This window comes from Lepidochelys kempii, chromosome 8 (assembly GCF_965140285.1).
Source record: "Lepidochelys kempii isolate rLepKem1 chromosome 8, rLepKem1.hap1, whole genome shotgun sequence".
Classification (NCBI taxonomy): domain Eukaryota; kingdom Metazoa; phylum Chordata; order Testudines; family Cheloniidae; genus Lepidochelys; species Lepidochelys kempii.
The window spans coordinates 103,846,096-103,872,661 of NC_136387.1; the positions used below are offsets into that span (position 1 = coordinate 103,846,096).

At 39.8% G+C, this 26,566-nt stretch overlaps 1 protein-coding gene across 11 annotated transcripts in view; it reads right to left on the reverse strand.

The window, feature by feature from the left end:
• MAST2 (microtubule associated serine/threonine kinase 2) overlaps positions 1–26,566 on the reverse strand; it is a 388,408-nt gene that overhangs the window by 52,340 nt on the left and 309,502 nt on the right. For all 11 annotated transcript variants that reach the window (XM_073357842.2, XM_073357843.2, XM_073357841.2 and 8 more), the window contains 4 exons: positions 26,138–26,216; positions 18,691–18,845; positions 8,825–8,900; positions 7,101–7,310 (listed from right to left, as the gene is read on the reverse strand). In XM_073357842.2, the coding sequence (XP_073213943.1) occupies positions 7,101–7,310; positions 8,825–8,900; positions 18,691–18,845; positions 26,138–26,216 (520 nt within the window). The remainder of the gene's footprint in view (positions 1–7,100; positions 7,311–8,824; positions 8,901–18,690; positions 18,846–26,137; positions 26,217–26,566) is intronic.

Here is a 26,566-nt window from a genome sequence, read left to right on the forward strand (position 1 = left end):
TCCCAGGGCAGGGTCGACCTCCCCAGATCTGAGGGTGACCTTAAAGGTGGGGAGAGGAAAAGGCCAGTCTCAGTTCATTTCCCCCAGCCCCAAACTTTGACAGTACAAAGGGCTGCTCTACTAGGGAGGAGAAAAGCTGTATGTGGGAGAATTCAAAGCCCAGGTGGGCAGCGTCTAGAGACAGCAAAGCCAGTTATAGTTCTTCCTGCTGCTCCTTGAACTCTGAGGTATTGCGGGGATGTGTGCTTGCCCCAAACGCGATCTCTGCCTGCCAGTTTATCTCTTTGTGGAGACAGGGGCATGGGTGTCTGCTTCCTTTCTCCAAAATGAGGATGGGTTTTTTTGTTTTTTTGCTGGGGGGGAGGAGAGTTTGCCCATTCTTTCTCTCTGCTCTTCTTTTTAGCAAACTACCTCAGAATTATGCAGGTGGGGGATGCTGGATCATGATCCTCATGCCCAGCTGACTGCAGGAACTGGGCTGCCTTTCATTTCCTCCCCAGTGCTGTTGCTAGAAGGGAACCCTAGGAATGTCCTTTCAGATGTTACAGCAAAGGGTAGGTCTTGTTTCCATAAGAGAAAAGAGACTCACAATAGGGCTTTTAAATTCACCATTAAAAAACCCCTCTAAATATAAAAAATAGTCTCATTCAATCAGAGAAGACAGAGATGGAAAGAACCTATTACATCCTCAATCCCTCTCCCTGACAATGCTGGATTGGTCTCCACTGAACATTTTCAAGTGTATTTGTTGGATCTAGATGTAAAAGATCCAACTGATGGAGCTTCTCCACTTTCCTTGGGAGATTATGCTGCATTCCAGATATCCTAGCCCAGCAGCATGCCACCAGAAATAGTACTTTGATGGTCAATGAAGCGATACCCTTTTAAATAGCTTAAACTAGGCCAAGTGAGAGCATACAAGAGGTTTGATATTTGGTTTCAATTATCAACTGGCAATTTTAAAATCAAGACTGGATATTTTTCTAAAAGATCTGCTCTAGGAATTATTTTGGGGAAGGTCTGTGTTCTGTGTTATATGACAGATCAGAGTACATGATCACAATGGTCCCTTCTGGCCTTGGAATCTATGAACTTCCTTGTGACATCTATTGATATCTGACTGAACTCTGAGTGGCATGTTGTTGACATCGCTGCAGAATACCACCATTGCTAAAGAGTTGATAAGCGATGGCATTAATTCCCAAATCCAGTCCACCGTTTGAGTACTACAGGGTCTCTCTTGCCCAGAGAAGTGTAGGATTGATATTTGAGTTTAATGTATCAGACAGCAAAGGTTTCCGTATGCTCACATAGGGTCCTGGTCTATGATTGGCTCTCTTAGTGCTACCACAGTAAAATTAAGAGGAGGAGGAGGAGGAGGAGGAAGTGCTGGCAGTGGTGGTAGTAGTAGCATGTCTTCATGGAGGTTGACTGTTTGAAAGAATACATCCTGGTTACGACGACTTGTCGCCAAGGCCCTCTCTCGAGGTTATCCCTTTCAAGAACTAAGGCATAAACCTGAAGCAAGATGCATCTTTAGGAATAAGAAGTCCCTGATTCAGAAATCACTGCTATTAGGAAGTGAAATAATGCATCCATTGACAAGTTCACCAGCTCTGGGATACCAACAGAACCTCAGCCACTCTGCAGTCATCATGATACAATTCCTTGAGGACCTGGTAATCACAGAATCATAGGACTGGAAGGGATCTTGAAAGGTCATCAGTCCAGTCTAACCTGCTCTTAAAAATCTCCAATGATGGAGATTCCACAACCTCCCTAGGCAATTTATTCGAGTGCTTAACCACCCTGACAGTTAGGAAGTTTTTCCTAATGTCCAACCTAAACCTCCCTTCCTGCAATTTAAGTCCATTACTTCTTGTCCTATCCTCAGAAGTTAAGAACAACATTTTTTTCCTCCCTCTTCCTTGTAACAACCTTTTATGTACTTGAAAACTTTTGTCCCTTCTCAGTCTTCTCTTCTCCAGACTAAACTAACCCAATTTTTTCAGTCTTCCCTCATAGGTCAGGCTTTCTAGACCTTTAATAATTTTGTTGCTCTTTCCTGGACTCCTCCAATTTGTCCCCATCTTTCCTGAAATGTGGCATCCAGAACTAGACACAATACTCCAGTTGAGGCGTAATCAGCACAGAGTAGAACTGAAGAATTTCTTCTCGTGTCCTGCTTACAAAACTCCCATTATACATCCCAGAATTATGTTCGCTTTTCTTGCAACAGTGCTACACTTTTGAGTCATATTTAGCTTGTGGTCCACTATGATCCCCAGATCCCTTTCTGCAGTACTCCTTCCTAGGCAGTCATTTCCCATTTTGTATGTGTGCAACTGATTGTTCCTTCCAAAGTGGTGTACTTTGCATTTGTCCCTATTCAATTTCATCCTATTTACTTTGCACTGTTTCTCCAGTTTGTCCAGATCATTTTGAATTTTAATCCTATCCTCCAAAGTACTTGCAACTCCTCCCAGTTTGGTATCATTCGTAAACTTAATAAGTGTACTCTCTATATCATTATCTAAATCACTGATGAAGATATTGAGCAGAATTGGACCCAGAACTGTTCCCAACTCTATACACCCTTCCAGCTTGACTGTGAACCACTAATAACTAGTCTCTGGGAATGATTTTCCAACCAGTTATGCGCCCACCTTATAGTAGCTTCATCTAGCCCAGTGGTTCTCAACCTGCAGCCTATGGGCCGCTTGCGGACCAATCAGCACACAGCTGTGGCCCATGTGACATCCTCAAGGCCGTACAAGTAGTATTTGATGCAGCCCACAATGGTAAATAGGTTGAGAACCACTGATCTAGGCTGTATTTCTTTAGTTTGTTTATGAGGAGGTCATGCTTTATATTTATGAGACAGTATCAAAAGCCTTACTAAAGTTAAGATATACCACATCTATCGCTTCCCCCCATCCACAAGGCTTGTTACTCTGTCAAAGAAAGTGATTAGGTTGGTCTGACATAGAATCATAGACTATCAGGGTTGGAAGGGACCTCAGGAGGTCATCTCGTCCAACCCCCTGCTCAAAGCAGAACCAATCCCCAAAGAAATCATCCCAGCCAGGGCTTTGTCAAGCCTGACCTTAAAAACCTCAAAGGAAGGAGGTTCCACCACCTCCCTAGGTAACGCATTCCAGTGCTTCCAGGGTTCTTGACAAATCCCTATTGACTGTTACTTATCTCATTATCTTCTAGGTGTCTCCAAATTGATTGCTTAATGATGTGCTCCATTATCTTTCCAGGTAACGAAGTTACACTGACTCATCTGTAATTCCCTGGGTTGTCCTTATTTCCCTTTTTATAGATTGGCACTATATTTGCCCTTTTCCAGTCCTCTATAATCCTTCCCGCCTTCCATGACTTTTCAAACATAATCACTAATGACTCATATCTCCTGAGTCTGCTCCTTGAGTAGTCTAGGATGTATTTCATCAGGTGACTTGAAGACATCTAACTTGTCTAAGTAATTTTTAAGTTTTTCTTTCCATATTTTAGCCTCTGATCCTACCTCATTTTCACTGGCATTCACTATGTTAGATGTCCAATTGCTACTAACCTTTCTGGTAAAAACTGAAACAAAAAAGTCAATTAGCACTTCTGCCATTTCCACATTTTCTGTTATTGTTTTCCGCCCCGCTCACTGAATAATGAGCCTAACTTTTTCTTGGTCTTCCTCTTGCTTCTAATGTATTTGTAGAATGTTTTCTTGTTACCCTTTATGTCTATAGCTATTTAATCTCGTTTTGTGCCTTGGCCTTTCTAATTTTGTCTCTACATACTTGTGTTTATTTGTCTATATTCAGCCTTTGTAATTTGACCTAGTTTCCACTTTTTGTAGGACTCTTTTTGAGTTTCAGATCACTGAAGATCTCTTGGTTAAGCCACAGTGGTCTTTTGCAATACTTCCTATCTTTCCTACGCATTGGGAGTGTTTGCTCTTGTATCCTTAATGTCTCTCTAAAAAACTGCTAACTCTCTTAAACTGTTTTTCCCCTTAGGCTTGCTTCCCCTGGGATCTTACCTACCTTCTGGAACACCCTGCCTATAAGAGGACAGGTGTGGAAATATATATGACATTATAAAGTTCTGCTCTACTGAGTGTGGTGTCGGCACTTAGCTGTGGATTTACTTACAGCTTAGCTGTGGATTTACCCACCAGAGACATAGCTGAAACTGAAACTGAGTTCCCATTTTCTTGTGTATATCTGTTGCCTGTTAACTCATCTGCCTCATAGCTTAGGTCTTGAGCTATGCGAGTGGTTGATAGATTTTTTTCTACAGAAGTCATCAGTAGGTGAAACTCTTCAGTGAAATCTTTGCTTCTTGTGCCTCCTTGTCAGTTGCTCTAAAGAGCTATGGTTGCATTGTCTAACTGGACCCACACTGAGGTGTTGCTTAGCTTGCACTGGAAGCTTGAGCTGCTCACATTTCTAGTCTAGTCTAATTTTCACATTTCCTTTTAAAGACCATCACTCCTGGACAACTTCTTTGGTGAGATACAACCCCTCCATTCCTACAGACTGGAATCTCTGGTCAGCTTTTTCCACTGTGGGTTATCAGGTCTTGTCATTCTGACACCACCTGAGGGGCAGCCTGACAGAGGGATATAGCAACAAAAGTTTCTGTAAGTCTACCAATTCTACACTCATTCAGATGCACATTTCAAGTTGCAGTGGGGGAAGTTTAGATTGGATATTAGGAAAAACTTTTTCACTAAGAGGGTGGTGAAACACTGGAATGCGTTACCTAGGGAGGTGGTAGAATCTCCTTCCTTAGAGGTTTTTAAGGTCAGGCTTGACAAAGCCCTGGCTGGGATGATTTAACTGGGAATTGGTTCTGCTTCGAGCAGGGGGTTGGACTAGATGACCTTCTGGGGTCCCTTCCAACCCTGATATTCTATGATTCTATGAAGGGCTAAAGAGCTCATGTGGAAGTGTGCTCATCTGATCATATCCAGGGCTCTGTGTGATGGAGCCAATAGCTTGCAAACAATATGACACCAAGACTAGCTGTGATTGTAGTAAAGCCTGTATTTGCTATTGAAATTTGGGACACTTGCCCTGGACCATAAAGACACATCCTACTTTTGTGCTGAACTAAACTTCCAAACACACAAGCATCTCAGATGGTGTCTGGGAACTCTTTTAATGACAATCCAGCCACATAGCTCTAGGAAGGAGAACTCACTGGCAATGGCATTCCTGGACAGTATTTAATAACTAGTCTTCATGTCACTTTCCTGAATGCTACAAATTCACTTACCAATAAATAATTAACACACTCCTCTGCTTTGCTACATCCTCAGGGAAAAAAAAAAAAAAAGGTTAACTGTTGTTACTTGCAAATGTCACACGGTTATCTCTGAGGGCTTTACCACCAATGCACCTCCTAGTAATTAATGCATACCCTTAAGAGAAGGAACATTAACTGAAAAAAGTATGAGTTAGACTAAATTGTGTAAGCAAAATACAAGATAAACAACACGATATTTAAGATCATTATAAAAATCAACATACCACTGAAATGTTATATTCATAGTAGTTAGTTTTAACATAAATAAGTGACATTTTAAAAAACCTCACAGATACCATCACCAGGCATCCCCTTAGACTCTTGTGTTGTCAGAATTCTCCTCTTTGTAATGGAAGATCTTTATGAAGACAAACTTAAGTTTTCTCTCCCAAGTAATTACAACACATATCAAGAGGAGCTCTGTCTTCAAAAGGAGGTTGCTAATATGAGTAAGGGTTCCTAGTATTTTGCACAGCTTTTTAATCTTGAAAAAAAAAAAAAAAGAAAAAATGAGGAGTACTTGTGGCACCTTAGAGATTAACAAATTTATGGGTGCATCCGATGAAGTGGGTTTTAGCCCACGAAAGCTTATGCCCAAATAAATTTGTTAGTCTCTAAGGTGCCACAAGTCCTCCTCTTTTTTTTGTTGTTTTTTTTCCCCGCTGATACAGACTAACACGGCTACCACTCTGAAACCCTTTTAATCTTGATCACCATTTTCTCATGTATAGTTCTATTACCTGGAAAGAATGGCAACGGTATACAAATTGCTAGAATTCACACCATGGGATCTGCAAACTGCTAAGGGAAATATCTATACAGCTCCACAGAACATATACAAAACCCAACAGAGAATGAACTAATTGTATTTCAACTAACTTAGCTCATCTCTTCCTTCCTTACATCACTCAGCAGCACCTGTGATCTTCCAAGATATGGAGACTATAGGCATCGCTACCTCCACAATATTCCAGCTCAACTGCTCCCTAACCAAGAAGCAAGAGTTAGTAAGTTGTTCCCAAGCCAAAACCTACACTATGGTAACAAATAGACCTATCGACAAACCCATCATGACAGCTATGCCATATTCTTTTGATCCTTATAATTTGTTCTCTCCATCAAAATGCATCAGCAAAATTCCAGTCCAGCTTACATAGAGGTAAAACAGGCATTTGCACTGACATACAAACATTAACTTCTAGGGATAGTTTTATCAAATATTTCTCTTATTTGATAGGAAACAGCGATTTTGTTTGAATAGTTGAAGTGCAATAAACATTTATTAAAGTTTGCATCATCCTGTGTTTTTGTTAATACTTTAAATGCTACAAAATACACTGCAGAATTAAAAAAACAAATGAATAAAGTTCAACTTTAGAAAATCCTTTATGAAAAAAATATTTATAGCAACACTATAAACTATGATGTTTTTATTCCTTCAAGGTATTATCCTCATTAATAAGTCATCCAGATTCTTAAAGTACATGAAAGTAAAGCAATTTCTTTTACCTGGTTGAGCCCAATTTTCACTAAAGGGAGAAGTCTCCGTCAACTCATTCATGTACATTTCTTGATTTTTGTAAAATTGGAGTACAGGGATCAAATGATTTGCCCAAATATACATGGTACATCAGTGGCATACTCTAATGTTAACACTGGTCTCCTAACTCTGCACCTGGTGTCCTACCCATTGAAACGTACTTGCTCTCCCAAAATTCAAGGTTTTATTTATTGTTAAAGATTTAATCAAAGCAACATATTATATATTTTCTGAGCACACTTACATCCTGTAGGAGTTTCTCCAAGTTCTCCTGCAGCTCATAAAAGTACCGGGAAGTAATAAGTCCTTCACGTGATTTATCCAGGCAGTCTCTGGACAGCTCAATAACCTGATGATAAATGAAGCTTAGGACCCCATCTGCTAATTGCAGCACTTTCTCTGGAGCATTAGAAGCAATAAACTCAGCCAGCCGTTCCTCCATCTGTGCTGTGGCCTAAAAGCAAAGAATAAAAAGAAGACTTAAACTTATTCAAATTTTGCTATCCTGACATGTAAATGTGAAGAGACAGGATGCTAACTGATGTACTTTTTCATTGCCAAAAAGTATGACTGTTCAAGGAAACTCAGTTATATTAGAATTCACAGAAAAAAAATACTACAAACTAAGCTTTCTGGTTGTAATGACATGTAAATTAACTTAAACATAATTAGAATCATGTAGTAAAAAATCCAAGTTTTTGAAAGTCAGAACATTCAGTGTTAAGGATCCATAAAAACCTCAACTCTGATTCTGTATCCCTGTGCTGTGCTTAAAGAATGGGAATCCTAATATTAAATTTATTACACAGTTTTAGAAACTTTTCATATCATTGACTAAAAATTAAAATGGCAATTAAAGCACCAAATGTCAGAGACACCCATAATGTGACAGTGTTTACAATTTAAAAAATTATCCACCAATGATAGCTGTAGGATAGGCAAGATACCGGTGTTTTTATTTTTACCATTATGTGCATGTAAGTCCTGTCTTTGCTGCAGCATCTATCATTGGGGCAGCTGCAATAGCAGAGACTTGAAGGTCCCAAGTTTCCTAGACTCCACACAGCTCATAACAACTGCTCCACTCATCTCAATGAGGTGTTAACTTTGAAATCAGATTATGCAAATTTAAGTTTAACCATTGTTAAACTATTTCACTGCTGATCATTTTAATATTCAAGTAATGTGATTATCTCAAAATCTAAACTACCTTCCACTGCTTTCCACATGCCAAAAGGCCCAATTGTCACCTACACAACAGCCCAAACCTCCGGTTTATCCTGTGAAGTTTCCAAAATACAATTCTGCATTTTCAATATAAAATTCTGTAACATATTAAAAATGAGAAAGTTTTTATCACTGTAAAATAAACAGAATTAAATTATAGAGGGAGTACTGAGGATTGTATTATTTATTTTCACATATAATTAATTTTTAAAATGTATTTGAAACTGCTGCAGAGTTTCCAGCTTCCAGCACTGGAGTGTCACAGAATGCAAGGGTCTTGAAGAATAATTTAGGTCAAGATTGTTGCAGAGTACACAGGGACCCTGACCATAATCAACTGCGATGTAACAAAACAAAGGTGATTACTTTAAATCAGGATTAAGCAGTGGGAGCAAGAGCTCTTAGCAAAAAAGTTCCTATCTTCATGCACATTCCTTTTTATTATAAATAGGGAAAGGGAAGAGGAATTCAGGAAATAGGAAACATACATAGCAATCACGAACCAGGATGCTTTTTAAAGTTTTCCATCAGCCGTCCTCAACATAAATTCTGTTTTCTCAATTGTGAGATTAAAGTGAAAAACAGAGGATGAGCATGTCTGCAAAGTCTGAACAAACTACACTGCTTAGAAACTATATATAAGCAACTGGATCTCTCTTAAGTAAGTGCTTATGAATTGATTTCTAAATGGTGTTGCTTAATACTTTTACTGAATAAATTGTTCAATACATTGGTCCTTACCTTCGGAAACCTTTCTTTGTACACATGATTCATCATTACTATTTCACTGTCAAAGGAAATCGGGGAACGACCAGGACTGAAGAGAAAAAAATATATTCATAATTCATAAGCTTTACATAGATGGTAAAAAAAACCCCAAACAGCCGTTGTCAGTGTGCTGCTCAGATCAGATATGGCTATCATGGCCTTATCTTCCCTACAAAAAAAAGGAATGGTCTTAACTCAGGTTAAAATCCTCCTGAAGAGAAGGCAATTTGTAGTTTTCACAAGAGTTAGTAGGTCGAAAACTACGAACTGCCTTGTCTTCACTAGAAGTTTAACATCAATTAAAAATACAAATTCTTTTCAAAGTGAAGACATCATCAAATATATTGACATTTAAAACTTATGCATAGGTTTATAAATCCAGTTTTAACTGTTGTACTGTTCCCAGTGGTGTGGTCCTCCATATTTCCCACATTACCACACATTTTCATTTAGCCTTCCCTGGCAACATTCAGAGACCCTGAAGGAGGAGAGCTCAGTTCCCTCCAGAGTCTGTAATGTTAAAAGGGGACACTGTAAAGTGAAGCAAGACACTAGGAGTTACAACGTTATTCACACCAAATTATATATTTTTATTAACACCACTCAGTGCACACATTACACAATAATATGTATTACACTTTCACAAGTTAGCAAGCTTCTTGAAGACACTGGAAAACAGGACACTAAATCCAGACGGAAGCTAAGTCTGTATTACAGCTTGGTTACATTCAAAAGATTAGTTGCATCTCATTTCATCACATCTGATGTTGGTGTGTAATGCTGTGACTCATTCCATGGTTAAGAAGAGCCAAAGGCTGAATGAGGTAATGCAGATACAAATTAATTACACACTCAGTTACCTGATTGCCTGCAGCATGCTACGGCTTCATTTTTCTGGTTTCACTGTTTTTATTTTCAAAATAAACTGTGACTTCCATTATAAAACATTACATGGTTATTTGTTTTTATGATTTTAAGAGTATACATCTTGTTAAATATATATTCTCTATGTTAAAAGATACAATTATTTCTCTCCTAAATCAACTCAAACAGATCATTTAAATGTTTCTTATGATGGGTGAAATGTGTCTCTCTGAAAGGAACAAATATATCTGAAACCCTGCATTTTTTAGAGCTACTACTCTGTAGCAAAGCTATTTAAAGGCAAAAACATTGTCCTGGGAACAGCATGTTTTCAATGCAACATAGGAAATGTTACTCTCTTAATTCATGGAAGGAAGCAAGAACAATCTCTTACTTTTGAGACACTTCCATCAAAGTGTCATGAATTACATTGTGTCCTGCTTTTATTAAGGTATGACACTTGTTACTGAGTAAATATACTTCAGTCCAAATCAATTGCCAGAGAACAGTTATTTTAGAGAGGAAAATAAAAACAGATTGGGACATTCTACAGTTAATCAGCCAAAGCAGAATATTTCCTTTGAAATTCTTCCTGAAGACAATATGCTTATTAATATGAATGCCGAATATCTTAGAGAAATTTTATTTCAAATGATGAAATATACACCGATTGAGATATATAAATGTGTGAACTGTAATAAAGTGAAGTTTAATTACATTTAAATGTAAAGAGCTATTAACACCATAGAAAGAACTTTTAAAAATATAAAGAGAATTTAGGAGCAAGTTAAAACAAACATAAGGAAGTGCTTTTTCACACAACACACAGTCAACCCATGCAACTCGTGACCAGGAGATGTTGTAAAGCCCAAAAATATAACTGGGTGCAAAAAAGAATTAGATAAGTTCATGAAGGATGGGGCCATCAATGGCTATTAGCCAAGATGGTCAGGGACGCAACCCCATACCCTGGATGTCCCTAAATTTCCGACTGCCAGAAGCTGGGACTGGACAACAGGGAATGGATCACCCTAAATTCTCTCTGAAGCATCTGGTATGGCAACTATTGGAAGACAGGATACTGGGCTAGATGAACCAATGGTCTGACCCAGTATGGCCATTCTTATGTTCTTAAGTTCCTCTATATGTCTCATTTTCTATATTTATTCTTCCATCTCATTACAAAACATGTTTGAGTCAAAATACGACATTTATTTCTTACACTTCATCTATACCTGATTCTGTTCCCCACTTGAAATCATCATCCTTTCTTCATGACTTCAGTGGGGCATAAGCCACAGGAATATGGTTGAGTCTTTGGCCATGATCCTAAAAACACTTGTGCGCATGCTTACCTTCACTGCTACAAGTAGCACATTAAAATCCAATTAAGCAAATGTGTTGATTCTCAGGTTCAAGATGTAAGAGTTTGCAGGATCAGGGCCATAAGAACAAAAATCCTGTTTTTTTCTCCAAGATGCCTTTAATAATATAAAAAGAGGGATAGAAATATAGAAAAAACATGCTGTGTAGACAAAAATGTCACTGAATATTATTCAGTGTTTTCCTTGAGAGCCCCTTGGTTATGTTCTTGACAATTCTGAAATACACAGTGAGTCCCCATCTTCCTTCTGCAAAAGCTTTCTATTTTACCAAAAAAGAAAACTCCTCCCCTCAACACCTCTTAATTCTCACTTTCTTGTGCACTGGTAGCTTCCCTGCCCCACACACCTCCACCCCTTCCCCCCGTCCTCCGGCCCAGCTGCTGATGAATTCCCCTCTCTCTATCCAGAATGACAGAGCACACAAAAGGCAGCGATAAACTCTGATCAACTTCCAAATTACCATTGAAAACAAATCCTCCCAATATAACATGTCAAATTAAATGTCTAATTCACTATGGCAAGATTGTGATGTAATATATTGCACTATAGCATTTTATGTTGAGCTTTAGTCTGGGAAACTACAGAAGTAATTACGTAGATAACTGACTAACCAAAGGCTATCAGGCAGACAAAACAGGTTATTTTATAACACCTTGGAGACAGATTACCAAGCAAAAAGAAAAACCAGAACCATTCAGCTAACTGAATCCAGCGTGGGGGAATTGTAAAGGAATTTTAATATCGTGAATAAAGTTAGTTCTGATATCTTTATTGACATGGCATCTATTTGAGATACAGCAGCTTTAGTCAAATATACTGTATAATATAATTTCACATTCAATATTAGAAAGCCAAGCTTCACAAGGTAATGCATTATTTTCTTTCAAAGTGGTGAAACTTCGTGTGCATGCATAACATTTTAATATAGAAGGGTAGGAGGTTCTTCTCTCTGTGTTCTGTGAGGGTCAATGGGGGGTGATTTGTTTATTGTCTGTGAGTTTTCCATTTCAGCAGAGCAGACATTAGGAGAATAATATCTGTCCCTTTAAGGTCACTAGCAGAATGAAAAACTACCTCAGTTTCACTTCCCCCTTTGTGAAATTACGTTCCAACAGACCTTAAGTGGCACATCTCGCCAACACAGGTATCTGGATTTCTGCCTTTCAAAATACATATTCGTGAATCTGTATAAATTGAAAAATGGCAAATATGCAGCTATTCCCGGGAGTGACACTTCTATTGATAAATGAAGCCTTAGAAACCTGTGGTGCAGAAGGGACTAAATGAAAGCGAAATATTTCCTAATATGTCATTTTTCTCTCAGTTTGACAGCTGCATTTATTAGAAAAATGCAGAGGAGTTCAAACCTATGATCTTTTCTGTCTCACCCCTTTCAGAGAGAGAAGATCTAATGAGGATGTATGCATAACACCACCTTTCTAAACTCAGTTTGCTCAGGAAACCATTAAAAACATATGCCTTAATCTTTTGTCATTGATACTAAAAAGAATTTTAACAGGAACAAAGAGAATGTTATAAATCCACAGAGACATATGTGCATAAAATAAAAATCCTTGAGGCCTGATCCTGTTTCCTGTGAAGTCAATAACTAAGTAATATTTCAATAGGAGCAGGATCGGTCCCCTAAATTGTGAATTTTACCAACATACAAGATTATATGAAAGAACATTATCTAGAGAATTCACATACCACTTACACGTTCAAACTCACAGAAAGCAAGATGTGCAGTGTTAAAGAGACACAACAGAGACACTGGATACAAGTGCCTTGAGTAGCATTTGACAGACCTATTGTGTATAGCTGTTGGAAGCCATGTCATATTTCAAACTTAATACTACATCATTCTTTGTTTCTGTGCCTTTGTTGTGGATGATCAAATACACACACTGCAAAAAACAAAAACAGGGCAGAGAAAGAAGACAGAATACTAAGCTAAGACCACGACTAGGTAATGTTTTAGAGGATGTGGGAGTATATTGCAAGGAAAAAAGTACAGAAAATTAAATGTGAAATTTAAGATTTACTCGTGAATATTTATTCAAGAATCACTTGCTGCCTAATCACAACCATGCAGCTGGTAAATTCTGTTCCTGTTTGAACGGACAATTGCTGTGATACCACTGAGTAAGGAAATTCTGAGGCAAAGTGGTATACCTGGAGTGCCCCAGTGCAAGTTAGAATAAAAAACAACTTTTCTAGATTACAGCTATTTCACAGCAATACTCCTGTTGCCAAAGTTCTGGGAACAAACAGGACGGCTGGCCCGAATCTGTGCATGCAGAGTTTTTTGCAGAATGCTTTGCAAGCCCATTTCTGAGTTTGCCATAAGCATAATATTATTTATATGAAATCTGGCATGTTACTTTTTTTTGTTTATTGTATTTATTTTACATAAGCCCCATATTATTTTTAGTCCATGGATGAAAATTATTTGCAGCTGGTTTTAGATTGTGGCATACAATTCAGACTAACGTTTTGTTGCCCTGCTATTTGTTTCTTATGAACATGCAATATGATTTAATATATTACTTCTAACAAGTCAAGATTGTTAGCAGAGAAAATAACTGATTCTAACACAAATTTCTGGGGAAACAAGAATTAGTTTTCTCCAAAAGATTTGTACTAGGACAGAAACCAGACCTCTTTAATATATTAGAATTATTTGAGCATGTTAACAAAATTTTGGAAAAAGGGGAACCAGTCAACAAAAATTTATCTGAACTTTCCAAAAGCCCTTGACAAAGTCACAAGTGACTTATGAAAACTAAGTAGTCTCACGGGGAGAGGTAATGGTTAGATTAGACAGAAAGTAGAGTAAGAATAAGTGGTCAACTTTCAACATGGCAAAACGTTAACAGTGGTGTGGCCATAGGATCAGTAATTCTTAATATATTTATTAATCATCTAGAAATGGGGAACAACAGTGAAGTGGAAAAGTTTACAGATTAGACAGTTATTTAGGTAGTCGAGACTGGAGAGGACTGAAAAACTTTAGAGCGATCTAAATAAACAAGGTGAATGGCTAGCAGAATGGCAGATAAATATTGACAAACACAAGGTAATGTCCATTGGATGGAATCATTTGAACTACTAAAACTACTAAATTAACTGTAACAACTCGGGAAAAAGACTTGGCATTTGTGGTCAGATCAAAGAAAATCTCTGCTCAACATGCAGCACACCAGTCAAGAAAGGAAACAAAATGTTAGGATACATAAAGAACAGGATGAAAAAATACTAAAAATAAAATGAATCAATTGAACATCGTCTTCTGGAGAAGTGTGTTCAATTTTGGTCAACTTATCTTAGAAAGGATAGAGCAGAAATAGAAATTGCTTAGACAAAAGCAATACAAATTATTAAAAGTATGGGAAGACTTTCCATACAAAGAAAGATTGAAAGATTCAAATTGCTTTGCTTAGACAGAAGGCATGCTAGAGGTAAAATAATGAACGGTATGGAGGGCAAATAGGAACACCCGATTTTACCTTTTCTCATAATAGGAGATCCAGGGGATGGTCAGTGAAATTGAAAGGCAACACATTTTAAATTTTTTTTAAATGTTCCCTTTTTATCAAATACAATGCATGATTAACCTATGGAACTCACTGCCATGAAATATCACCAAGGCCAAGAATTTAAAAGGGTTCAAAAAAGTTTAGCCCTATCTATATAAACTTCCAAAGTTACTTTCAATATGATAAAACGATTCATAAGGGATATAAACATGGGTGCCTTTGAAGATGCTGGAGAGAAGACTGGTACCAGGAAAGCTCACATCTCCAAAGGGGTACCTCTGGTGTCAGGAGAAGCACTGATGTCAACATTATTGCCAGTGTCGAAGGTGGTGCCATGCAGGTTTTGGTGGCATCAAGCAAAGCCTTCACTGACTCCTGAATTCAAGGCCACCTTAACAGGAGAAGGGGTCCCTGAATAAGGTCTTCCCAGGCAGATGAAGCTTTTGGTGAAGTAAGCTGACTAGGTTCTCTGGAGCAAGTCAGTGAAGCTTACGTGGTCTGTTCCCAGGGGATCCTGTGCTCAAGATGTTTTGGCTCAATACCAGTGATGAATATTACTGCACAGAGTCAAGAAGCACAAGCACAGCCAAAAGCTTTCAGGGAGGTGTCCCAGTCAAGAGAGGGGAACTGGATGATGTTGGATGAAGGTGCACTGGTAAGGTATCTAGCCTCAAGTTGAGGAGAGGTGCATGTAAAGGGAGCATTGAGGTTGGTAAGTTGTCTCCAATGATGGCATGCATTGTTGGAGGAGAAGGGGAACGATGCCTCCTCTTCTTTTTCTTCTTAGACTCCCATTGCAAATCAGAAAGCTTTCTCTTCCCTGGAACAGGGTCACAAGGAGATCAGGAAGTTTGTCTCTCCCTCATGGTATCAACTGACTGCACTGAGGGGGTTTTCAATGCCAATGTAAACCATGGAGGTGGAGCAGTCTGTTTTCATGGAGTCTGTGGTGCACTGTGGGAAGCTCAGTTCCAAAAGATATTTGTCTGAGGGAGACTGATTTCATGCCAAAATGAGGTGACAGAATGCATCTGAGTTCTCTTTATAGAAGACCTCAGTAAAGAAATAGGTCTTGAAACTACCGAAGGAGTGTTAGGATGGTCTAGATGAATGCTGACGGAAGCCAAGTGCTCCTGCGATCTTGTCTGTCGTTCCACATCCAAGGAGTGACTGCATGGCAAATTGTGTACTGAGACACTACATGAGCCACTTGCAGGCAAACGTGTGTTTGAGCAGGATGCTCAGTTTCTGAACCCCTTACAATGTTTGAAACCGGATATAGCCTGCGGGATAATCCAAGACAAGTGGCCCCAACTATCTAATTATAACTAACAATAAGATGATGACAGGATAACCAGATCATGGACACAGGAGAGTTCCATTTAGCTCTCTCTGATGGCAGTGAAGGAACTGAGGTGGTGGGAGGGTGCACAACCTCATGGATGGAGCTAATGACACCATCCTAGTGTGAGAGCGTTCCTTCACCACCCTGTGGATCCAGCTTTTTTATACAGTTTCACAGCTTGATGTTAGAAGCGTTAGCTTCCAAAAGTGGAAATGCATAGAAGCAACTCTCAGAGAAGAACACCACAGCACCGGGAAACCTAAACATGTTAATTCTTCCATTCATATCAATGAAGCTTAAATTTTACCCTTAAAACATAATTAAAAATTAGTTATCATACACATACTGTAGGTTTTTTTTTCAAATGTTAATGTGTCAGTCATATTAATATAAACTTTTTTATATTAATTAAGACAGTGCATCTGACAAATTGTGTGAATCAGCTTTTTCTAAAGGTGATCCTATAAGGCCTCCGGGCCCATTAAAAGCCTCTTAAGATAAGAAGTTTGAGGTGAGTTTCTGGTTAATGTTTGACAAACTCCAACAGCTTTTTTGTTTTCTAATCAAGTAGTAAAAACTGGACATTATAAAATCTCACCAAAAGAGCTAGCTTTGAGGAGCAACTGTGTGGGCTCCGCCAGAAGCAAAAAAGTCAATAAGGACCAAACAGAATGTAAGCAGAAGCATAATCATCATGAATATGCCAATCTTGCATCGCCCCTCCCTTTTTTTTTTTTGGTAAGGGGCTATCCTTTATCAAGTATCTCCTTTCATCCCCCCCCCACCCCCCCCACCCCCGTCCCAAATGTTGCTATCCAGGGCACCCAATTTGAAGGGATCTTGCTCTGAGATGACAAGGCCTAGAATAGACTGCTGTTTGATAGGCCGGAGCGGCCACTGAGGAGCGATGCACAGCATTCCCTCCACATAGCTCCTAGCCTTCGCCAGCCAAGGGATGAGTCATCAGGCCCAGGAATCTAAAATTTTTTAAATTTAGCTGTTATTGTAAATTTTGGTATCCTAACTGAACTGATAACTCTCATATTGAGAGTTACTGAAGAAAACAGACATTGTATTTCAATGGGTCTTACAGTTCATGGAACACTACAATATTAATATAATCCTGCCACTGTTTAAACCTTAAGGCTCATAAATGTGATAGAGCACACTTCCCTGATCCTTTGATTCCTGAAATTATGTTCCCAATGTGTTAATAAACCATGTTAACAGCAGAACACAAATTTAGGGCCTTCTTTTCCATTTTTACAACAGTCTTACATTTGCAATGATGTTCCACGCATCATTATCCCAGCAGTAATAAGTCTATGTTAGAAAGGGACGTCAACTACTTTTGTAAATGTATTTTTGCTACCTACAGTAGCTTTCCTATCTATAATGAATTAAACACTACAAGTACATTAATTAGCAACAGCCAATATTAAGGAAGGCAGCAATAATAATTATATGGGATTACACTAGTTGGAAAGATTTGAACAATTTAGTACGAATCATGTAACTAGTCTCTCATCACATGGCGATTTATAGAGGACAATGGCTAAACGTGTAACTACTTACTTCACTTACATGCTCTTCTAGATTGCTACGTAATTACACTTAAGTTGATCCAAACAATTACCATGTAACCTGCACCGTGGTTTAGAACATACAGTAATCAACTTAACCCTGCAATAATGTAATATTTACAATGTATTTAAGTGGTCAACAGTTATTGGCCCAGAGTCACCTCAAGCCTACTCTGATTTCTGAAAACGTAAGATCCAGCACAGGTCCCTGGCTGAGTGCACTGATTCAGTGTCTCCATCTGGCAGAGCTCCTATGGATCCTATGTGATAATTCAAGCTGTTCCTCCATCCTCTGGTGAGAATCACAAAGGGACGCAGCAGCAGAAAAATGTCCTTCTGCGAGTGCTTTTTGTGGCACAGAGGGCCCTGCTGTGTAATTTACACATCTCTGTGCTAGCTTTAACGAATCCAGCCCAACACATAAATGCATGGCAGTTACTTAATACTTCTGCCCTGACACTAAAGTGTTGTGGAGTTCAGTAAGGAAAGGGTCAAATTCCAACTGCCCCTGCTTGTCTGCATCTAAATGTCATCTGCACTAGGAAACAGCCCTATTGCTGACTACTATTTTTAAGCAAGGTTCCCTCAACCAATAGCAAAAATGGCTTTAACTTCTTGTCTACAAATTTCCCAGCACTGTTAGAGAAGTGCTCTTTCAGACTTTCTGAAATGGTACTAAATGTGTTTTGTTTCATCAACACTAACAGTTTTCACATCCATTCAAGTTGACTTGGTGCTGACAACCTTTTCCAACAATGCAACAGTTTCCTACAGTCAAGGGAGCAAAATTCAGTAACAGGAGAAACACTTGGGAACAAAATTCACACAAATAGTAGCGAAATTGGAAATTTAAAGTGTGACACTTGTGGATTATCATCTTAGAGTATAATGGTACAAATAGACAAACAAAATACTTATCCACTTTAAGTCCTGAATGTCAAATCTCAAGAAAATAATTGTATCCATTTTTGAGTGTGCGCGGCTGAGGTGGTGTTGGTTAAAATAACTATAAAATCAGCAGAAAACACTAATTCCATATTACTACTCTTACAATTGAAAACACATATCAGAAAGGCAATGCATAACAACGTCTCAGATTCAAGGAGTAGGATGTAAAGCTCACCTGAGACTGCGAGATCGCGGCCGCATGGCTGGAGAATGACGTCCTTCCTCATCGGTGATGTTCTCAGTGCTGAAATGCTTGGTCAGGAAATGAAGTTCATCGGCCGTTGGCTGAAAGGGCAGCTGGTGCAGCTTCTCCTGGGATGAGCATGATGACTGAGTACAGAAAAATATAGAAAAGAAATACACTAAACGCATGCATAGGGGACAGCTCATGAATGGAACAGGAACGGATTCTGCCAAACACCGAATACTCCGACAGAAAAGAAAAGCTGTTCACCAGAACAGGTGCCTCTCTTTATTTTCATGACTAGGTTAGCTTGACACTAAAGGTATATAGAACTCTAAGGCTGTTAGATCTGGACAGCTTTTGGGGATGCCTAAGAGATTATAGATTCCCACAACTCCTCGAACCATTCAATCTGATCTTGAAGGTAACTTGTTAGTGGGAGAAATGGAAGGGATCAGCTTTGGGAAGGACAAAGAGGTTCCTGGAATGTTGAACAACTTATCTTTCCCTTCCCTTCATGCTCCCTCATCTCAAGAATTTCATTAGCATGCAGTAATGCTATGGAGGTGTGCAGTACATGAAAATTAACACTCTTAATTGGTTTTCTTTAAAGTTTATTATTGTAATTGCTCTGCATTTCATTTCTCCCTTGTTCTACCCATCAGGCTTCTTCTAGTTGAGCAGGCAGTAATAAGATCAGGACAGCTGACTTTGCAGGTGTGTTGTATGCGGTGTTGTTGTTGCCACGTTGGTCCCAAGATATCAGAGAGACAAGGTGGGTGAGGTAATATCTTTTATTGGACCAACTTCTGTTAGTGAAAGCTCTGTTTTGTGCCTCACTGACAGAAGTTGGTCCAATAGTAGGTATTACCTCACCCACTTGTCTCTCTTTTGCAGGTATGTGTAATGAACAGGGTTTCCCTTGTTTGGCTGTTACAAAGTGGGGAACACTTTATTCAGTTTTAAATGATCTGCTATGCTTATGATGTGTGTACAGTGGTGTAATGCATTGATGTCCTGAGTAAGAACTTTTAACTCCTGCATCCAGAGACAATGGGAGTTAAATGGAAATTAACTGGAACATACTTTTGGCAAAAACATGGATGGTGTTTAAAGTTTGGCTAGAATCTTCAGAAAAGATTAAAAACAGAGTTTCTAGAGTTATTTGCTGTTGAAGACATTGATGAGCTTTAGAAAAGAAAGTTACCTAGTGTGGCTTAGAAGTTAAAGCCAAGTGCCGATAATAATGTCTCAGTTAGTCTGAATTAACTGGGAAAAAACAGCACTCTTTCAGCGCTGCTAGCCTACAGTGTTATTGTTTTTTAAATTGTTTAGACCAGATGCATCCAAACTTACCAGGAGCCTAAGAACCGCACCTAAATTGCAGGAAAAAGCAAGAAGTGTGCTGCAGCTGCCTACCTCTGATGCAGAGGTTCACCTGTGGAGAACCCTAGTATATTATGCGTTATCCGAGTCTAGCTACCTAGATCAAGGTGGGGGATTGTATGCTGGGACCTATAATCATATATGCAACAGGCTACAACTTCACACAAAAAATGAGTGCCGCTAACGTTTATGGGGCAGATTCTCTGTCCTGATCCACTCCCTTTCACACCTCAAGAGGTTCACAGAAAGCAGAAACCACCTGTAAGTCACCAGGTACGGAGGAAGCCCCATGCGAGACTAGAGCAGGTGGTGCTATCTCCTATGCCTCCTTCCCTACAGCCATTGGTGCAGTGCAGGAAGCATTTCGGAGGGAACAGGAGCAGCTGAAGCATGGTGCACTCCAGCAATCACATAGTCCCTAAGGTGATCAAAGCCAGCTGGCACAAGTTTGAGCAGCTCCCAGTTTGGTTTAATCTGTGCTTGGGCCAGGACTGAGAATCAGGAAGTCTATTAGGCCCCCAAACACTGTCATGTCCACCTTATGCTGAGTAGCAAAGAACCTTCCCCTGTATTATACGAGTTTGTGGGACACATTTGGCCTTCAAGCCCACTTTAGTCACCCGGTTGTATACTGCCTTATGTGTGCAGTACAAGGAGAGAGAGTTCTCTGAGCATCTTGAGGTGGAAAGGAATGGAAAAACAGTGATGCTTTCCAAGGGAAGTACGTGCCCATAGATTGGATAATATGCTGTTTTATAGGACAGAAAGCTTAGAGACACAATAAACTAAAGAAGTGTAGTAATATCAGGGTTCCTAAGTGGCTCTGATATTACATATGTCTTTGATCCAGAAGAAATGAAAATAGAGTCAGCATATAAGAGAAGCTAACATATCTGTCAAACGCGTTGCAGATTTAGAAAATAATAGTGTCACAATCCGTACACCCAGAAAAAAGACATGATGGTTACTGGCATTTCAAGCACTGAAAATGTATGCCTGCCAGCAACACAATCACTCAGGAAACAGAGAAAATTTAAAAATATTCTTCTCACGATGTCTGACTAAAACCCTCCTTCCACTTTGTCTCCTCAAGAGATATCAGACTATACAGTGCTGGAACTCCAGGGAATATTTAAGGAAATCCTGTGCCAAGTATTAGGAGATGTGCTTTCTTTAGCCAAAGGCTTCTTTAGCTCTCAAAAGCCTTCAAGGAATACATCCATGTACTAACGAAGCATGAACACAGCTGTATTATTGATTTTGATGAAGTCACAGAATTCGATATTAGCGGTAGAGCAATGCAAACATCCCTGTGGTGTCTCAGTTACAGCCAGAGAATTAGCCAGCTTATTGCAAGCAAAAACTTGCAGCTAATCTTACTGTAGCTTTTAAATTAACTCAGAGCCTAGTAAATAAACAGCAAATTAGATATTGAAGGAAATAATTGGACATTAGCCTGTTCAATTAATTTCTCTAGGTTCACATATCTGAAAGTCTGCACCCACGTCAGTCAGGCACAGCATTCTCAGTGCTTGCACAATGAGAAGCATACTGTCTTCATACAGTATCTGAAATTTAAAAAGGCAGCAGGTATTTTGCTGAAAAATGGACTTTGTGGCACCAGAAATACAGAAGTTGAAAAATGTAGAGCAAGCGAGCGAGAGAGATTGAGATGCAACTTTTACTAAGTTCAGTACAGCTAAGTGTCAGTTCAGCTGGCAGAGTTGCTGTCCATTGACCAAGACCACCACAGGTTGACTCTCACTAGAGAAATGGGCATACCACACAGTAATTCAGGCCACCAGAATGCGGACTCTTAATTGGTTCCAGGCATTCCAGTATTTCACTCACTAATGGTAGGCCCGACAGGAGGGGCTAACAAACTGGTTTCTCTTGTTTTAAGAGGCAATAGAATACAATGGACTGAACACACCAGTCAGGAGCTTGGTATTCCGAGATTCTAGTCTCACCTGCACCACTAACTCACTGTATCCTTTCAAGTTTCAGAGGAGCAGCCGTGTTAGTCTGTATTCGCAAAAAGAAAAGGAGGACTTGGGGCACCTTAGAGACTAACCAATTTATTTGAGCACAAGCTTTCGTGAGCTACAGCTCACTTCATCGGATGCATGCCGTGGAAACTGCAGCAGACTTTATTTATACACAGAGAATATGAAAAAATACCTCCTCCCACCCCACTGTCCTGCTGGTAATAGCTTATCTAAAGTGATCATCAGGTGTGCTGGAAATGGTCTCTAAGGTGCCACAAGTCCTCCTTGTATCCTTTCAAGCCACTTGAAGTCTTAGGATATGTCTACACAGGCCAGGGGAGTGAGCTTTCCAGCCCTGGTCAACAGATTTGGAGTAGTGGGGCTCAGGTTAATGCTCCAAACATAGCTGTGTAGACAGTGCTTTGAAGTTGTGGTTTGGGTTGGAGCTCAGGCTCTGAAGCTCACCTCCCTCCCGAGGCTTTTGCCCATGTTAAAAGATTCCTCAGGCCTTTCCTTTGAACAGCTCTAGTGCCCCCATGCTTCAGAACAAGGACTTGAAATTTGGCAGTGGGTGGACTTTGCATCAGCAATGCGCTTTTTGCTGGGCCTGTGAAAATGTGCCCCAAATTTGGCAAAGTTATTAACCTTTGAACAATCACACTTCACTCCTGCTCAGCAGAGACCACTTTGATGATAGTTAAATCTCCAAAGATTCGGTCCTCATTGAGTATGCTTGAGCCTCTCACACCTCCGAGTGCCCTTCCCTTCCCGACTCCTACTTGTGACTGGATGCTGTACGCACCATTTTCTCCGAACAACAGAGCATGCTCCAGCCCAGCATTACAGGGCGAAAGCCAGATTTTCCTAATAATGGCCGGTCTGAGCTGGGATGGGGTTGGGCACTGGAACTAAGAGCAAGGAGCCAGGCCCCACCCTGCTGCCCAGATAGCATAAAGAATGAAGCTGCCAGATTTTGAACGCAGAAGGGAGAAAAGCCAGACAACACGGGAGAAAGGAGTGGAATGTGAAAAGGAATCGTGTGAAACTAGGATTGGAGTGGGGGGATAGGGAGAAACTGGGAGTTAGGGGAGACTGGGAATGAGAATCAAAGAGGGGGAGACTGAGATGAGGAGCTGGGGATGGGATGTGTGAGCGGGGAAATGAGGCTGGATGAGGAGCCCAGAGAGAGAGACTGGAAACCGGTGGAGGAGGAGGGAAGAGAAGGATTGGATGAGGAGCCAGGAGGGGACAACTGGGACTGGATAGTCAAGGAGGCTGGGGACAAACAGTTGGAATGGGATGGGGGAATTGGGATTTGGCTAGGTGAGGAGATTGGGACTGGGAATGGGGAAGGGAAGATACAGAGTGGTTGGGATAGCACACAGTGAGACCGAAAGCAGAGACTAGGACTGGGATTAGAAGCCTAAGAGACAGACACTGGGATTTGGTAGGTGAGGAGAATGGGAATGGGACAAAGAGCCAGGAGTGGGAGAGGGACAGGTTGCAGGAAACGGGGCAGAAGGGTCTGTCCCTTAAAGCACACTCCCCTCCAGTGCCTGGAATGGAACCCAAGATTCCTGAGCCTCACCAATTACTCTGCAGTCATCAAATATTTGTGAAACTCACTGGAAAAGCTTGTGTCTCACCCTCTCCTCTAATGATGGTGCACATAAAGGATGATAACCTACTATTGCTGTCAGTTACTTCCTTTGCTCAAGTGGCAGATCAGTGAGGTGGATCTGAAGGTTCCAAATCTGCTGATGAACCATTGGGTGACAATGTGATAACCATGTCATATAATTTGTTTTTTCAGTTTTCTTTTTAAAAAAAAAAAACAACTTCAGAAATTACACACACAAAACCTATGTTAAAAGATCATCATTAAGGTTACAAAGATAAGCACTCAAGTGCGAGGAAATACGAGAATCAAGGTGCTTATGTTACCTTAATTCATACCCCTTGCGCATATGCATTATGATACAGTCTTTCATTATATGATCATACAGGCTCTTGCCACAAGACCCCTGCCTCATTCAGTTCACAGGATGGACCTGCTCTGGTGATGACTCAAGGTTATTTAGTAAAGGGGGCTGTTGTCTACAGGACCCCTGCTTCATTTGTTGCAGAAGTTGGAAGGTGAATGAGGGGGATGGATTACAGTAAGAGAAAGGATGATCTGTGGTTAAAGCAGTTGTATGCTGCCCTGGATAACTGAATTTTCTCTCTTTCTGCTACAGAGTTCCTGTGTGATGCTAGCAAGTCACTTAAACCAAACTTTTCACAGATGGTCACTAATCACGTGTACCTCATTTTCTGCACGCTTGACTTGAGATCCTGGAGTCTGATTTACAGAAGTGTGAAAAATTCACAGCTGCAAATAACATCAGTGGGAGCTGTTTTTTGAACATATAAAATGCTAAGCATTCTGAAAAAATCAGGTCCTAGTCATCTCAAATTGGGCTTCCAAAATTAAGAACACAGCAGCAGCCATGATGGGTCAGACCAATGGCCCATCGAACCTAGTATCCTGATTCTGATAGTGGCCGGTGCCAGATGCTTCAGAGAGAATGAACAGAACAGGGCAATTTTGAGTGATCCATCCCCTGTAGCACAGTTTCTGGCAGTTAGAAGTTTACGGTCACCTAGTCCATGGGGTTGCACCTGACCATGTTGGCTAATAGTCATTGATGAACCTATTCTCCATGAACTGATCTAATTCTTTTTTGAACCCAGTTGTATTTCTGGTCTTCAAAATATCCTAAGGCAACAAGTTCCACAGGTTCACTGTGTGTTACGTGAAGTAGTACTTCCTTTTGTTTGCTGAAAACTTGCTGGCTATTAACTTCATTGGATGACCCAGGTTCTTGTGTTATGTGAAGGGGATTAGTGAAGATTAGTATGCATTTTTTACCTTAATCTCCCTGTCTGTTCCCCATCTGAAAAATGCAGATAAGAATACCCTCTTGCCTCAGAGAAGTGTTTTGAAAATTAATTAATTAATGTTTGTGAAGCACTCAGACACTATTGTGATGAGTGCCATAGAAAAGCCCATGAGGAAATTAACAATTCTGTCTTCAGAGCAGGGTTTGAATAGTAAGCAGTAAATAAGGCCTCAGGCCACATTTTGCTTAATAAAGATAAAACAAAACACTGAGTAATTGCTCATTAAGTGAGCACAGTCCATCCTTTGCACTGAATAGGGCAGGGGTACTGTGGAAAAAAATAGAACGTGATCATGTAATTAAAGACTATCATAATGCACACACACAAGAGGGACAAATTAAGTTTACAAGGGCCAATTTTATTCTGGCACTTCCTAACTTTTGAGTGCTTGATTTTTCAACATTAATAGTGTTCTTTTAATTGAATTTTCTGTGCAACTTCAAATATAATTTACTGTTAATACACAATGAAGAGTATGATGCACAATGGGACATGTCAGACTGCGACATTAAGGAACAATGAACACAGGTCTCTTTCGATTTCTGATAATGGCATATTAGGCTTCTGGTGATACTGTAGTCAGGTAAGTTGTAAAAGTCTAGACTCTTTCAGTCATGTGTATAAGGCAAATGTATAATGAAGGAACAGCTGCACCCAGAAAATCAAACTATTATCAAGTTGAATAACGTGTATATTATCACCTTTCCTCCCAGACAGCATGTTAGTAGATAGAGAGCTCTTGTACCCACTGGTGACTAAAGTTCAAAAGTGGACAAGAATTTCACATCTGGTTTAAAAGTAGCTGAGAGCTTGCTAATGATTAAGCATTCCATCTCAAAGTGCTGACACTCCCGATACAATGTTCCCCTCTGCTGTGCAGCAAAGTGGCGGCATAGGGACTAGCACTAATACTGAAGGCAAAGAGTAGATGGTAAGAGCTGGGAAATGGAGAAAAAGCAGCACAACTGATAATTAAAATAATTTTTAAAGCAAATAGCATATTAAATAAAAGATTGACAAAACAATGAAAAAATATTGAACATTTAGCAAGGATTTAAAAGTTGATGGGTTAGGGTGTATTTAAACACACAGCATTATCTGAAAAAGTCTTTGCCGCTTACTGAAACTGTTGAACTGGGAGTGTTTGTTCCATATCCAGATGAAGGAAGAGAGGCCAGGGACCAGCGGCGCCCATCCGTTCTGGAGAAAAGATGCAAGAGAAATTATTTTGATGGCTACAATGTGGACAATGTTTTGGGGAAGGTTTTCCCCTAAAACAGATTGCAATCAAAGGTTGGCATTTTCCAGACAATCCAGTGCTCCTAGAAATCACTTTGGGTAACATTTTCAAAATGCACCTGTGTGAATGAGGAGCTTAAATCTCATTGAAAGTCAATGGGACTTAAGCTCTTAAATCACTTAAGAACTTTTGAAAGTTTTACCCTTTGTTTTTAAGTGGACATTATTGGGATCGGACAAATCTACTTTATACTTCCAAATTTCATTGAAAGAGACAGTCACAGCAGATTCCTTAGGGTAATACCTTGGGA